The sequence below is a fragment of the Rhododendron vialii genome, chromosome 9a (assembly GCF_030253575.1).
Source record: "Rhododendron vialii isolate Sample 1 chromosome 9a, ASM3025357v1".
Classification (NCBI taxonomy): Eukaryota; Viridiplantae; Streptophyta; class Magnoliopsida; order Ericales; family Ericaceae; genus Rhododendron; species Rhododendron vialii.
Window position 1 is genome coordinate 25,693,641 of NC_080565.1, and position 14,243 is coordinate 25,707,883.

At 37.2% G+C, this 14,243-nt stretch overlaps 2 protein-coding genes across 3 annotated transcripts in view; one reads left to right on the forward strand and one right to left on the reverse strand.

The window, feature by feature from the left end:
- Positions 1-687: 687 nt before the first annotated feature.
- LOC131301879 (uncharacterized) overlaps positions 688-14,243 on the reverse strand; it is a 61,900-nt gene continuing 48,344 nt past the window's right edge. The window contains exons 1-5 of one of the 2 annotated variants that reach the window (XR_009191451.1): positions 3,638-4,212; positions 2,428-2,682; positions 2,299-2,342; positions 1,966-2,193; positions 688-1,499 (exon numbers count right to left, since the gene is read on the reverse strand). Coding sequence is in view for 1 of the 2 variants with exons in the window: in XM_058328372.1 (XP_058184355.1) it covers positions 2,109-2,193; positions 2,299-2,342; positions 2,428-2,607 (309 nt within the window). In the remaining variant the exon portion in view is untranslated. Of the gene's footprint in view, positions 1,500-1,565; positions 2,194-2,298; positions 2,343-2,427; positions 2,683-3,637; positions 4,213-14,243 lie in introns of those variants that run through there. The other variant, XM_058328372.1, reaches the window with a different exon arrangement.
- Positions 6,086-7,500, forward strand: LOC131299741 (uncharacterized). Its single transcript, XM_058325322.1, has 2 exons — positions 6,086-6,903; positions 7,095-7,500. Exons 1-2 carry the CDS (start codon positions 6,086-6,088, stop codon positions 7,498-7,500), a joined length of 1,224 nt encoding a protein of 407 aa, XP_058181305.1.

Genomic DNA, 14,243 nt, shown 5'->3' on the forward strand with positions numbered 1-14,243 from the left:
TAAAGACCCATAAACTTTTGCAATAAACTGTACACAATGTATCTTTGCATCGTTCTACTTAAGTTAGCGTCACTACATTTTGGACACATTCTGTAAAATATTTACTAAGTCTATGCCCCAGAATCATAAGATTCATAAATATTCTAATTTAGTAAGGTCTAACGTAGACTCGCACCCAATGCTGATGTCTGAGTCTATGTAACATATGCACTAACATAGAAACCATAAACCTACTAGTAAATTCTAATAGCCAAGACAATTTCAAAAGCGAAGGCAAAAAAGTCAGCCAAGCTACATTAAGGGCAAAGTCCACTTTGACCCACTGTAGTTATCGTCATGTGCGGATACTTCGCTCATGGTTCAAAACTGAGTACATAACGTACCTATGGTTTTGAAAATGTGCAGATAGACCCCCTGCCGTCATGTTTTCCATCCATATTAACGGACACAACATTAAAAGATCGATATACTCTCATCATGTCCCTTGAAGCAAAGTTGGATAATTAGTAAACACCCATCCCGATATCGGATTGAGGTGATTTTTTATAGGGACCATGAATGAAGTATTTGGAAAAAAATGAGCGGCTCCAATCATTTTTGCGGGACCTGAGACGGACGCAAAAGTGATCTGTACACGGCTGCTGTACAGCAAATGCTGTACCTGTAGCAGCGTTCGATCATTTGTTTGTCCGTCATTCCAAAAGAATGTTAGATCAGTAAACTTCTACTTCGCAATTAACGTGAGACTAAGCTTACCTTGCTGCAGGTATTGAGTATTTTAAGACAACGGAGCCAGCATGATGCAAGTCAAGATGAAGATGCAGTTAAAGAACAGCAAAAGAACAGCTATTTAACATTGTCCACCGACTTGTAGTTTTAAATCAAATTGGTGTTCAAAACCAAAGCCCAAATTGGAATGAAATTATTGGTAACGAAACACCAGATACTTTGAAGCCTTGGTCAGTTCGAGCCTGGCAAGAGTTTCCACATTTTGTCTTGGTGGACGTAACTAACTAGAGCATACAAGCCCCAGAGCTAGGGCTGGCTCAGTTAAGCAGAGAAGACCCAAAATGATTGCAGTAGCCTTGCTCATGATCATCCTTGGTTTGGAGCATCGTCTAGAAGAACAATAACTAAATAAGAAACAAATCCACAATACAACACCACATACCAGAGAAGCATTTGCCATGGGCACCTCGAAGGAAGTACACTGGTGAACTTGCAGCTGACAGTCATATGGATAACACAGAGGTGGCATCGATGGACCAGATTGATTGTAGTACCTAGGATTATTGGCCTGAGAAGACAGATTTGTATCGGCAATGGTGTATATGAATTGGTTGACGATATTTACAATATCATTGACGACTTGTTTACTCTGAGTGAGGGTCTGGTTTGTGGTTCTTTGGTCAACACAAGGAAGGATACTGCTTAGAGTGGTCTCTGCCTGAGAAGTATCTACCTACTCTCCCATAGCCATACAAGTGTTGGAAATGACACTGAAACACATTAAAATAACCTTCTGTCAACAAATGGAGTTAGCTTAGCTTACCCATTATCATTAAACATCTTGTTTCTTTTCGAAAGTTCAAAAAGCTAAAACAAGAAGGAAACCAAATGAAAGTTGTATTGCAAGGTATAAGTCATGAATGTGGGAGGTCAAAAATTACATGCACGTCAAAGAAATTTGATCAAGAAGAAGGCAAGTCTAGATTGGTAAACCCAAACGGTTCTGTTGGCATAATGATAGGTACCAGACCCGAAAAGGACCACTTAGTAGAAGAACCAGTATACGTTTGGAACAAAGCATATCTTCACCCCCCTTGCAATAAAATCATGGAGATAATTGCAGGAGTTGGAAGTCGGGGAAAATTGTCCCTATTCTCTTTCCAGTTTTTGCACTTCAACTAAAATTGCTATCAGAGAAGGTATATGTGAAAGCACAGTGCATGTACAATATCTTACTTCTCGAGTACTAGCAAATCCTCCAAAAGAATGAATGTTACTGCCACAAGTAACCATCCACTAACGACGAATCTGCATCAGTATGAGGTTGAATCGGACATAAAAATACGAAGAAATATCCCATTATATTATTTCTGAGAACATCAACAATATGATGGGAATGTAATAGAATTTAGAACCAAGAGAAATCTTACATAGTTGCATGTTTGTGCCCAAGAATGGATAGAACTGCGACAAAACAGAGTAAAACATATAAGAAGGAAAGAGCTAAAAAGAGTCAAAAGCAAAATTGGCACCCATGAAATGGTCAATGGATCTTCAAATGATACTTACAAAGACCAACAAGAAAGAGAAAAAGCATAAATGCATGTCATTGTCTGCAATAAAAGTTCTTTTAGTGTCATAGTTGTGAGGTCAAGCAAAGATAAATTTCATGACAATGTGAAGTATATGAACTTATACATTGCATTGAAGACTCTCTGTATTTTTCCAGAACTTCGCCTTGTTTTCTGGCTCAGCATATCTGCTGCAGCCTGCAGTATTTAAGTCTTCATTTAACTTGTCAATTTCATCTTTGACATCTGAAGGCAGGAAAACCTGAACCACATTGAGAGTTTTTGCCTGCAACAAAGACTCCGACATTTCTTAGTGTTTGCAAGTCTGACTGATTCACCATGAAATCCATCTTGTCCGAAAGACAGAAGTATACATCCAATCCTGAGTTATGAACAACAAAAGATTTGTTAGCTAGAGACCAAGAAAGAAAAGATGGGACAAAAGTTTAGAAATTTGAGTGCAATTGAAATTCCAATCGAAAGGGTAGGTTACTATTTTCTAACTCCATGTTAAGAAGAACTTGATGAGGGAAATCCGCTGACGGAAAAAAAGAGAGCGTTTTTTTTCAATTCCGAAGCCTAGCGTCTCATGAGGACACTCTATCACCTTAATCCATTATTTTGTTGAGGGCTTGGCACATATTCCGGCCCTATACTTACATATAGCAAAGAAAGGCATCCCAATTACCAGTAAAAATCAGCCTTCTTTTTAACAGGAAATAAGATCATATATTTTTTTTTAATCATGAAATAAGATCTAATTTTAGTTAACTTTTTGACACCACGGATGGGTTTGAGAGTTTTGGCCGGTTGGTGCACCGCGACGGGCTGATCATGGTTAGGCACTATTTGGATGCTTTGAGGTATGCATCGAGAATGCGAGCATCTTTGGCAATGACCCATCCAAACCTGCTTATGTCCTTTCACTGCCATGAAAATCCTACCAATCTTAAGAAGCGATGGAATTTTATTTGGCGTCATATGGTTCCATTCGTTAATTTTCAGCACACCAAAATCCAACTTTACATATGTATCAATCTTTTGATAAAGAACCACATCTATAAATTTTGGCCGGCTCATCTCCCAACAATACAATGTTTTCCAAGACATTTAATCCTCTGAGACGTCAGAAGTTTGAATAATGCACATGCTTTAGAAAATTCAACACACCGCTATTTTTTAAGCTATTGTTAAATATAAGGCAACTAAACCGTTAGAACAAAGCTTTTGCGCAAAAGGAATGACTTACGTAACTATATTTTTGACACTAACATGGACATAGGCATGCTGAAAATTAACTAATGAAACCATCTGGCGCTAAATAAAATCCCCACTACCTCTTAAGATTTGTATGTATGGTAGGATTTTCATTGTGTACGACTCATACACAATGGCATTTGGTCGAAATATATAGTGCACATGATCATTTTCAAGGCCATGAATGGACCTAAGCAGGTTTGGATGGGTCATTGTCAAAGATGCTCGCATGCATAGTTCAAAGCATCCAAATAGTGCCTAACCATGATCGGCCCATCGCGGTGCACCAACCGGCCAAAACTCTCGAAGCCATATGCTGTGTCAACAGAGTAAACTAAAATTAGATACGATGCTGAGTACCTTGATATAAACAGAAACAAAGAAAAGGTCAACCAATAATACTGAGATAATGCAATGCCACTGTTAAACCGAAACTGAAATTTCATCTGCCAAACTTTTGAATGGTAGAAAACTAATTAAAAAAAAAAAAAAGGACATTCATACATACGCAATTATATAAATTAGAAGAAAAATGTTGTAGAAACAAGTCTATAAATTATAGAGGGTAGAAACGCAATTAAACCCTGTGATCAGAACAATAATAAACGGTGAAAACACCTCAACAATTGTTGCAGGTATTGTGCAATTATATATATAAAAGTTTCAGAAAGTCTAGGGTCACCCCACGAAATGCGGTGACCGGTCCACCGCACGCCTTTTGGGGCCCACTCCGGGCTCCAAAAAAATACAGAAAAATATTTATAAATTTTAAAATAATATTTACAGGACTCTGTAAAAAATCAACTCCAGCAAATATCGGTAGGTATGTTTTTCGGAATTCGTAAGAACGAAACTGTTTAGTTTTGCAGTTTCGTCCCTACAAATTCACAAAAACATATTTACCGATATCCGTTGGAGCTGATTTTTTACAGGGTTTCGTAAAATATTATTTTAAAATTTATGAATATTTTTCTGTATTTTTTTGAGACCCGAAGTGAATCCCAAAAGATGTGCGATGGACGGTCACCGCGAATTCCATGCAGTGACCGTAGTCCTGCTCTAAAAGTTTCGGGACTTTTGAAGACTTGGAGCAGGCCATGGCCCCACTTGGCCCATTATAGGTCTTGTAGATTAGCATTTTCATCAACATGTCAAGTGTTGAATCTATAGAACTGCCAAGTTAGCACAGTTGCAAAAAGTTCAAGTCCCCCCTTCTTGGAGCCCCGCGAGGGAAGAGTTTGGGATTTCAAAGCTATGAATAGTCTCTGAGCCCTTTATTGATTAACATACTACTTACACCCGCTAATTATACAATATTGGCTCAAAAAAAATGTGTTGAATCTATAGACTACTAAAATTATCAACTAGGCCATCTAATTTATAAAAACTACACACTGTGAATTTAACCTTAAAATCATACTCCTATAAAACTTCATAATGTGGTCATGCAACATAACATTACTCTAAAATTGTCTTACCAAAGACTAAGCAGCCTTTTCTCTGCTGATCAAAATAAAATAAAATAAAAGACTAAGCAGCGAAACGACTTTATCAACATATTCATTAGAGTATAATGCAAAATCAAATTTCATAGACATACAGAAAAGCAAACGAGCAATTTAAGCATAATGCATTATGAGACTATATGCCAAGCATAACACAACCACCATGTTGTAATTAGTACTCCCTCCGTCCATTTTTTAGAGTCCAGTATTCTATTTTGGGCTGTCACTTAATAAGTGTCCATTTTGTAAAGTTCGTGGGTAAAAGTTGGTGAATTTTCTATTTTGCCCCTAAAAAGTATATTCCATTTTAAAAAATTAGTGAGTAAAAATGTAATTATGATATTTTCATAGAAGGCAAGGAAAGAAAGTGGAGGTAAAAATTGATGTGAAAGGTATAATGATTATATTTTTTTAATAAGTTGAAATTACGAAGCAGAACACTTAAAAATGGACAGAGGGAGTAACATTTTAACTCCCATATTGGTGTTAGAAATATGTAAACCCAATTTGGGTATTTTCTTGTTTTATTTTTTGGGGGGCTTTCATGTAATATCTTTATACTTTTGTACTTAGTTTGTAATAAGTTAAAAGTTGGTTCTAGAAGTACTAAAAATATCTAGTGGTTGTCTTTGTAAGGAAAAAGAAAGAAAAAAACGTGAGACAGAGAGAAAAGAGAAAAGAAGGGTTTTGTGTGCTGTGGTGTGTGCTCTGCTTTGGAGGTGAAAAGAAAGCTTTGTAAAGCTTAGATTTGTGAACGAAAGATCAGTTTTTAAGTGCCCAGATAAGTCTACTTCTTGCCCTGTTTTATTGCTAGAAAAACTGCATGTTTGTAGCTTGATAGTGTAGAAAATTTGATCTGTTACTGCTGCGTTTCTGCTGTGATTCTGCTCAGTTTGTAACTGTTTTATTGGTGATATTTGTGTGCATTTGGGCCCGTATTCCCCCAACAAATCTGGTATCGGAGCTTAAGGCTTGTTGCTTGAAATTAGGGGTTTTATTGGTGTATTTGTGCTTTGATCTGAGATGGCTGCCATGAACAACTTTCTCCAGCCCCAAATTCCTAGATTGGGGAAAGATAATTATGAGAATTGGAGTATACAAATGAAAGTGTTGTTGGGTTATCAAGATTTGTGGGATCTTGTTGAAAATGGGTTTGAACAACCCGCTTTGAAGGAGGATGAAGAGAGATTGACGGAAGGTCAAAAGGTTTTACTCAAGCAAATGAGAAATAAAGATAAGAAAGCCTTGTTTCAAATCTATCAAGCTATTGATGAGTCTAGCTTTGAGAAAATTTCCTCCGCCACCACGTCCAAAGAAGCTTGGGATATCCTCCGAAATGCAAATAGAGGTATTGACAAAACCATAAAGATGAGACTTCAAGTTTTGAGGGGTGAATTTGAATCTTTGGAAATGAAGGATAATGAGACCATTACGGAGTATTTTACTAGAACCATGGTGATTGTGAATCAAATTAGAAGATATGGTGGCAACCTTGATAATGTATGTGTGGTGGAGAAAATCTTACGATCTCTAAATGGTAAATTTGAGTATGTGGTTTCCGCCGTTGAAGAGTCAAAAGATACTTCCACCATGACGATTGATCAATTGATGGCAACACTTAAAGTTCATGAGCAAAGGTTGAACAAGAAGGCTTCAAGCTCTCTTGAGCAAACACTCCAATCGAAACTTTCTTTCAAGGATGCAAAGGAGGATAAGGGGGGACCTCTTATAGTGCAAGAGGAAGAGGAAGAGGCTATGACGGTCATGGTAGAGGCTATAATGGCCGTGGTAGAGGCTATGGAAATCGTGGAAGAGGCTTTGAAAGCCATGGAAGAGGTTATGTGAATAGAGGTAGAGGTGGAAGGAACACTAGTGGAGGTGGAAGAGGCCAAAGTTCATATGCTTCAAGAGGAAGAGGAAGAGCTAGAGGAGGTGGCGACTACAACCGTTCTTATAATCGGAATGGTTATGACAAGAGGAATGTTGAATGCTATAATTGTCACAAATTTGGGCACTATAACTATGAGTGTAGAGCAACGTCAAGCAATGAAGTTGGTGAGCAAGATAACTATGTGGAGAAAGAGTATAAAGAAGTTGGGCCTACTTTGTTGCTAGCTTACAATGGGTCCAATGGAGATCAAAGCGATGTATGGTTTCTTGATACCGGGGCAAGCAATCATGTGTGTGGCAAGAAGAGCATGTTTATTGAACTCGATGAGGCGGTGCAAGGCCATGTGACATTTGGTGACCACTCCAAAGTTTCGGTGAAAGGCAAAGGTAAGATTCTAATCAAACTCAAGAATGGTAATCATGATTTTATTTCCGATGTTTATTATGTTCCGTATATGAAAAATAATATCTTGAGTTTGGGCCAACTTTTGGAGAAAGGATATGATATTTGGATGAAGAATCTTTATCTTACTATCAAAGATGCTTGAAGAAATTTGATTGCTCATGTGAAAATGTCAAAGAATAGAACGTTTTCTTTATATATTCAACATGATGCTATGAAATGCTTTAATGCTATTGTCAAGGATAAGGCTTGGTTGTGGCACTTGAGGTTTGGACATCTTAATTTTGGTGGTTTGAAGCTTTTATCAACTAAAGATATGGTGAGAGGCTTGCCTTTTATTGATCATCCTAATGAAGTTTGTGAAGGGTGCATTCTTGGCAAACACCATCGATTGAGCTTTCCTAAAGAAGCAAGATGGCGAGCATCAAAGCCTTTGGAGCTTGTGCACACCGATGTATGTGGTCCTTTGAAACCCATGACAAATGGCAAGAATAGATACTTCCTCACTTTCATTGATGACTATAGTCGGAAGACTTGGATGTATTTTCGAAAGAGGAAGTCGGAGGTGTTTGATAAATTCAAAGAGTTTAAGACTTTTGTTGAGAAGCAAAGTGGCAACTATATCAAGATGTTAGATCCGATCATGGTGGTGAATATACTTCCGATGCCTACGGGAATTTTTGCAAAGAGCATGGTATTGTGCACCAAGTGACTCCATCCTATATGCCACAATTGAATGGAGTTGCCGAAAGGAAGAATAGAACAATCTTAGATATGGCTAGAAGCATGTTGAAAAGAAAGCGATTGCCTAGAGAATTTTGGGCCGAAGCCGTTGCATGTGCCGTTTATCTCTTGAACCATTGTCCAACTAAAAGTGTTCGCTTCAAGACACCGGAAAACGCATGGAGCTCATTCAAGCCAAGTGTTTCTCATCTTAGAGTGTTTGGGTGCATTGCATATGCAAAGATTCCGGAAGCTAGAAGAACAAAGCTTGATGACAAAGGTGAAAAATGCATTTTTCTTGGCTATGGTGATAAAACAATGAGTTATAAATTATACAATCCTCTTACCAAGAATGTGATTATGAGTAGAGATGTGATATTTGAAGAAGAAGAAATGTGGGATTGGAAGGAAAAAGAAGCCACCAATGATGTTGAACTTGTTCTTGAAGAAGAAGAGATGAAAATGCCAAATGAAGTTGAAAGAGAGCCACAATCTCCTCCCCATGGATCCCCTTCATCTTATAGAAGTGATTCTTCCTCACCATCATCATCATCATCATCGGAGGCTAGTTCAAGTGAAAGGCAGAGGAAAACTAGAAACTTGCAAGAAATTTATGAAGAAATCGAAATGGAGGAAGACAACTTGAATTTGTTTTGTTTCTTTATGGATATGGATTGTGATCCTATTAGCTTTGAAGAAGCCATTCAAGAGAAGAAATGGAAGAAAGCTATGGATGAAGAAATCAATGCAATTGAGAAGAATGGTACATGGGTGCTCACTAGTCTACCACAAGGCCACAAAGCAATTGGTGTGAAATGGGTGTATAAGACAAAGAGAAATGCAAGTGGTGACATTCAAAGATTCAAGGCAAGATTGGTTGCTAAAGGCCACAAGCCAAGAGCCGGAATTGACTATGGTGAAGTGTTTGCTCCCGTTGCTCGAATGGAGACTATTAGATTGATGATTTCTTTGGCCGCCCAACATAAATGGAAGATTTATCAACTTGATGTGAAATCAGCGTTTTTAAATGGCTTCCTTGAAGAAGAGATTTATGTGGAACAACCCTTGGGGTATGTCAAAGTTGGGCAAGAAGGCAAAGTGTATAAGTTGAAAAAAGCTCTTTATGGGCTAAAACAAGCGCCACGTGCTTGGAATGCTAGAATTGATAAATACTTTGTGGAGAATGGCTTTGAAAAATGTCCTTATGAGCATGTGTTGTACACTAAGGTGGATGCCAATGGAAATTTTTTGCTTGTGTGCCTATATGTTGATGATTTGATCTTTACCGGGAATGCTCCTAACATGTTCAAAGAGTTCAAGAATAGTATGATTCGGGAGTTTGAGATGACCGACATTGGCTTGATGTTTCACTTTCTTGGCTTTGAAGTTGAGCAAATGGAAGATGGAATTTTTATTTCGCAAAGTGGCTATGCAAAGGAAGTGCTTAAAAGATTTGGAATGGAATCTTGTAATCCGGTGAACACTCCCGTGGAAAGTGGAATAGAGCTTCGAAAGAGCACTAATGGTGGCAATGTTGATCCAACTTACTTTAAAAGTCTAGTTGGAAGTCTCCGGTATCTGACTTGCACTAGGCCGGACATACTATACGGTGTTGGGTTGATTAGTAGATACATGGAAGCACCGGACCTATCACATCTCCATGCGGCAAAGAGAATCCTTCGTTACATCAAAGGTACTCTCAATGATGGCTTGTTTTATTCTTGTGTTGATGATTTTAAGCTTGTTGGATATTCCGATAGTGATTGGGGAAGAGATTTAGATGAAAGGAAAAGTACTTCGGTATTTGCTTTCTTTATGGCAAATGCAGCTTTTACTTGGTCTTCTAAGAAACAACCCATTGTTACTTTGTCTACTTGTGAAGCGGAGTATGTGGCCGCTAACTCCGCCATTTGCCATGCTATTTGGTTGAGAAATTTGTTGGAGAACTTGGGATTTCCACAAGAAAGTCCCACGGAGGTGCATGTTGATAATAGATCGGCAATCGCGTTGGCAAAGAATCCGGTATTTCACGAAAGGAGCAAGCATATTGATACTCGTTTTCACTTCATCCGGGAGCATGTGAAGCAAAAGGAAGTGGAGCTAGTTTATTGCAAGTCCTATGATCAATTTGCCGATATTTTCACGAAGCCTTTGAAGCATGACGTGTTTGGAAGATTGAAGTTGATGCTTGGCATGAAGACTTTTGGAAATTGGGTTTAAAGGGGGATGTTAGAAATATGTAAACCCAATTTGGGTATTTTCTTGTTTTATTTTTTGGGGGGCTTTCATGTAATATCTTTATACTTTTGTACTTAGTTTGTAATAAGTTAAAAGTTGGTTCTAGAAGTACTAGAAATATCTAGTGGTGTCTTTATCTTTGTAAGGAAAAAGAGAGAAAAAAACGTGAGACAGAGAGAAAAGAGAAAAGAAGGGTTTTGTGTGCAGTGGTGTGTGCTCTGCTTTGGAGGTGAAAAGAAAGCTTTGTAAAGCTTAGATTTGTGAACGAAAGATCAGTTTTTAAGTGCCCAGATAAGTCTACTTCTTGCCCTGTTTTATTGCTAGAAAAACTGCATGTTTGTAGCTTGATAGTGTGCAGAAAATTTGATCTGTTACTGCTGCGTTTCTGCTGTGATTCTGCTCAGTTTGTAACTATTTTATTGGTGATATTTGTGTGCATTTGGGCCCTTATTCCCCCAACAATTGGTACTACTATATATAGCAGGTTGGTTTCTAAGTAAAATGTAATTATTATTATTTTTGATCGGCTACAAAGATTTTATTAGATTAAACTCGACAAAGGGTATATTGAGAAAGACCAAATACAACCTAAAATTGTGATGTAGATGGCCAAAGTAAAATCCAGTGAAGAAGTGAATGATAAGCGAAAAAAGAAGTAAAGAAAGAAATAGATACTGCAAGTACAACAATAGAGCAGCATAACAAAAGGAAGATGGGAAGAAGAGGGCCATCACTTAAGTGGAAATAGGCCTCTTCATCCAAGACAGATAACAGCTACATCAGAAATTAGGTAGCAGCATCCCATCATGATATTTCACTTCCATATCAGCAAAACAGGAACAATCCCAAGAGTTGTATAGTCCCAAGAATCAGCAAGTAAAATGTTGGCAAGCGAAAATTACTGAGCATATAAACAAATGAGACTATCATACGTACTGCATGCATGCCAATTCTAAGTTTAACATATATGTCACGAAAAATGCGGATAGGTTTAAAAAGCTCTGGGTTTCCACCTCGGACACACATAAAGGCACGGGGGATGGGTTTAAAGAGCATCTCCAACCCATTGCAAAAACTTAGAATAGATGTGACATAGTTATGGGAGATTTTTTAATTTCTCCCATTTTTTGTTCAACTTTGGTAATTTTTGGGAGAATCTTGGAAAGTCTCATCATTATTTTTAGAGATTTGGCTTATAAAATGAAAGTGTGGTCGTCAAATTTGGAGATCCAAAAGTAAATTTGAAGACCAAATTTTGTAAAAGGACGATAGATTCCTCCAAGATTCTCTCTCTCAATATGTCACATCCGTTCTTCATTTTGGAGTTCCGGAAAATACATACTAAATCTGGGTTTCACTCGCCTTCACCCCATTGGCTGTTTTAGTGGAGTAGGGGACTGATTTGAGGGGTTGTTTGGCTAAAAAAGAGTTTCTGGAAAAAACATAAATCTGGGTTTCAATCGCCTTCCCCCGTTGGCTGTTTCAGTGGCGTAGGTGTGGCGTAGGGGGATTGATTTAAATTTTTTTTGTCCGTATTCAAATTTTTCGCATTTGTTAGTTTTTCGTCAATTTTTTTTGAAATTATTGCTTCGTCATGACGAGAGAGATTAAAAAGTAAAAAATTACGATTGAAACCTAATTTTTTTGAATAAAGATAAAAAAAAAAGCCAATAAGCCAATTTTTTTGTTTTTATTCAAAACAAATTGGATTTCGATCGTAATTTTTTATTTTTAGATTCCTCTCGTTATGATGAAACAATAATCCCCAAAAAATTGACGAAAACCTAACAAATGCGAATTTTTTTTGAATAAAGACAAAAAAATAAGCCACTAGACTTATTTAGCCGAACAATCTGTAGTTTTGGGAAAGGGTTTTCACTCTCCACAAAGCATAAGACAAATAATATTAAAAATGATGAACAAAATAAAATAAGTATTTTTTTAATGAGTAAAACTACAGATTATTTAGTACTAAATATGAGAGAAATAGAGCTCACTTTTGTTTTCAGAAGGAGATTAAATTTCTTACACTACCGGTGTAAACATTTGTTTCCTCTAAATCAATAATATTGCGCTACGTTGCTATGTTTTATTGATTAGGACCACTGTTTTGCAACGTGGAGCAATGTAATTGATTTGGAGGAAACAAATCTTTACACCGACGGGATAAATAATTTATTCTCTTTGGGAAGACAATGGATGAGATGAAGGCACTACAACAAATTTTGCTTTCAATAGCGTTCGAAAAACGCTATAGAAACATATAGACAGCATTTTTAAGAACACTGTATTAGGCAATGTTATTAAAAGTCCAAGACTTTTCACAGCGTTTTTGGCATGCTGTCTATAAGTTACCTATCATAGCGTTTTTAACACGCTGTCTATAATTGACCTTTCATAGCATTTTATGCATGCTATCTTCGACCTACCTTTAATAGCATTCTTTGCCTGTTGTGTTTTATTTGCCTTCAATGGCATGTTTGGAACGCTATGTTAGGCTAGTTTTTTTGAATGTTTTAAATACCATTACACTACCATTCCATTCAACACACCAACTACATCCAAACACTCAATGATGTCAATTAAAACAAACAAGTCATCCATTGCACAATGATTCATTACATCATATTGGGAAATAGTTTCCACCCAAAATCACACAAAATAGTCAAAGTAATTATACGGTTTTCATAAAATATATACACAAATGCATCTCACTTTAAGAAAATGTGATGATGTACAAGGCAACCATCTTGTTCAAATATCCCCTATTCTTCATCTGCAAATTTTTCATACTCAAAGCATGCTTCTTTGCCGATTCATCACCTTTTTGCTCCCAATGACAAATACAGAACTGCAAGCATAAAACTGTCAAAGGAACACAATAAACATAATAATAAGAACACATAAAACCAATTTTAAAGTAATGCAATGCACAAAACACTATTCCATTACTTGAATTCAGCCCAGGTGGCAAAGAGAGTAGAAGCAAAACTAACCAAAGAAACTAATGCTAGCTCAAGTGAAACTTGTACTTTATACTCAATCTCCCGAAGGATCCTAGAGTCAAATTTCTAAACCTGAAAACAGAAGGGGTGGCTGACTCAACTAAACTGCAAGTAAAGGTTTGGCATTTACCGAAGTGTTCAACAGGACAGTCTCTGTGTAATATATAACTAAACATAAGCATTCCTCCCTCTACTCACTGGCAAGGTAATTAAACCACACCGTCCGAACGAGCAAAGAACGAGCTCATTCCGTTTTCAGCTTAGATTGGAGAAAGTTAACTTTATCATAATTCTAAATCCCCAGAACAGAGGGAGATAACTATGCACTGAGCTAAAATGAATGCCCGATAATTAGTTAACCACAGACATGACTGTACGAACTGTGTACATTGGTCAACTTTTCGTTGATAATCTTATCCTATGTCAATCCTTTCCATTTTGTCTCATACTAATTCCAGAATTGTACGGAACATGAAATGGAGTCCCTCCTTCGTAATGCCTTTTGAGAAATCGTGAAAGAAAAAGAAGTTACAACAATGGACAGAAAGTTGGGCATCTCTCAGTACATAAAAACTGACCTCAGAAGTAGCAACTTGACAGAAGAGGACGATAGAATGACAGGGTTCAAAATCTTAAATGGTACCTCTCATTTCTTGATTTCTTCCTAGAGAAGAAGCCACGCTTGAATTTCTTGACTGGAAGCATGGAGATAAGGTCTTAGGAAAGACCTCGGCTTTGAGTTCCAACTGCCTCACCCAACTCAAGTAACTCCTGCAATTGAAATACTATCTTGTCAGTATCTTTGTAACAAAATGTTTGTTACCATTAATCAACTACTATAACAGCTTTTAGTTTTAAAAGAAGTTGACTTTGTTTTAGCAAGCATTAGATTTTACCCTAACAAGGAATTTTCTGCTACTTT

What these genes read in the sequence shown, in the direction of transcription:
- LOC131299741 (XM_058325322.1), top strand. Translation starts at nt 6,086, where the DNA reads ATGGCTGCCATGAACAACTTTCTCCAGCCCCAAATTCCTAGATTGGGG. An exon ending in AAAGCCATGGAAGAGGTTAT is followed by an intron (nt 6,904 to 7,094) that starts GTGAATAGAGGT and finishes CTATGAGTGTAG; the next exon opens with AGCAACGTCAAGCAATGAAG.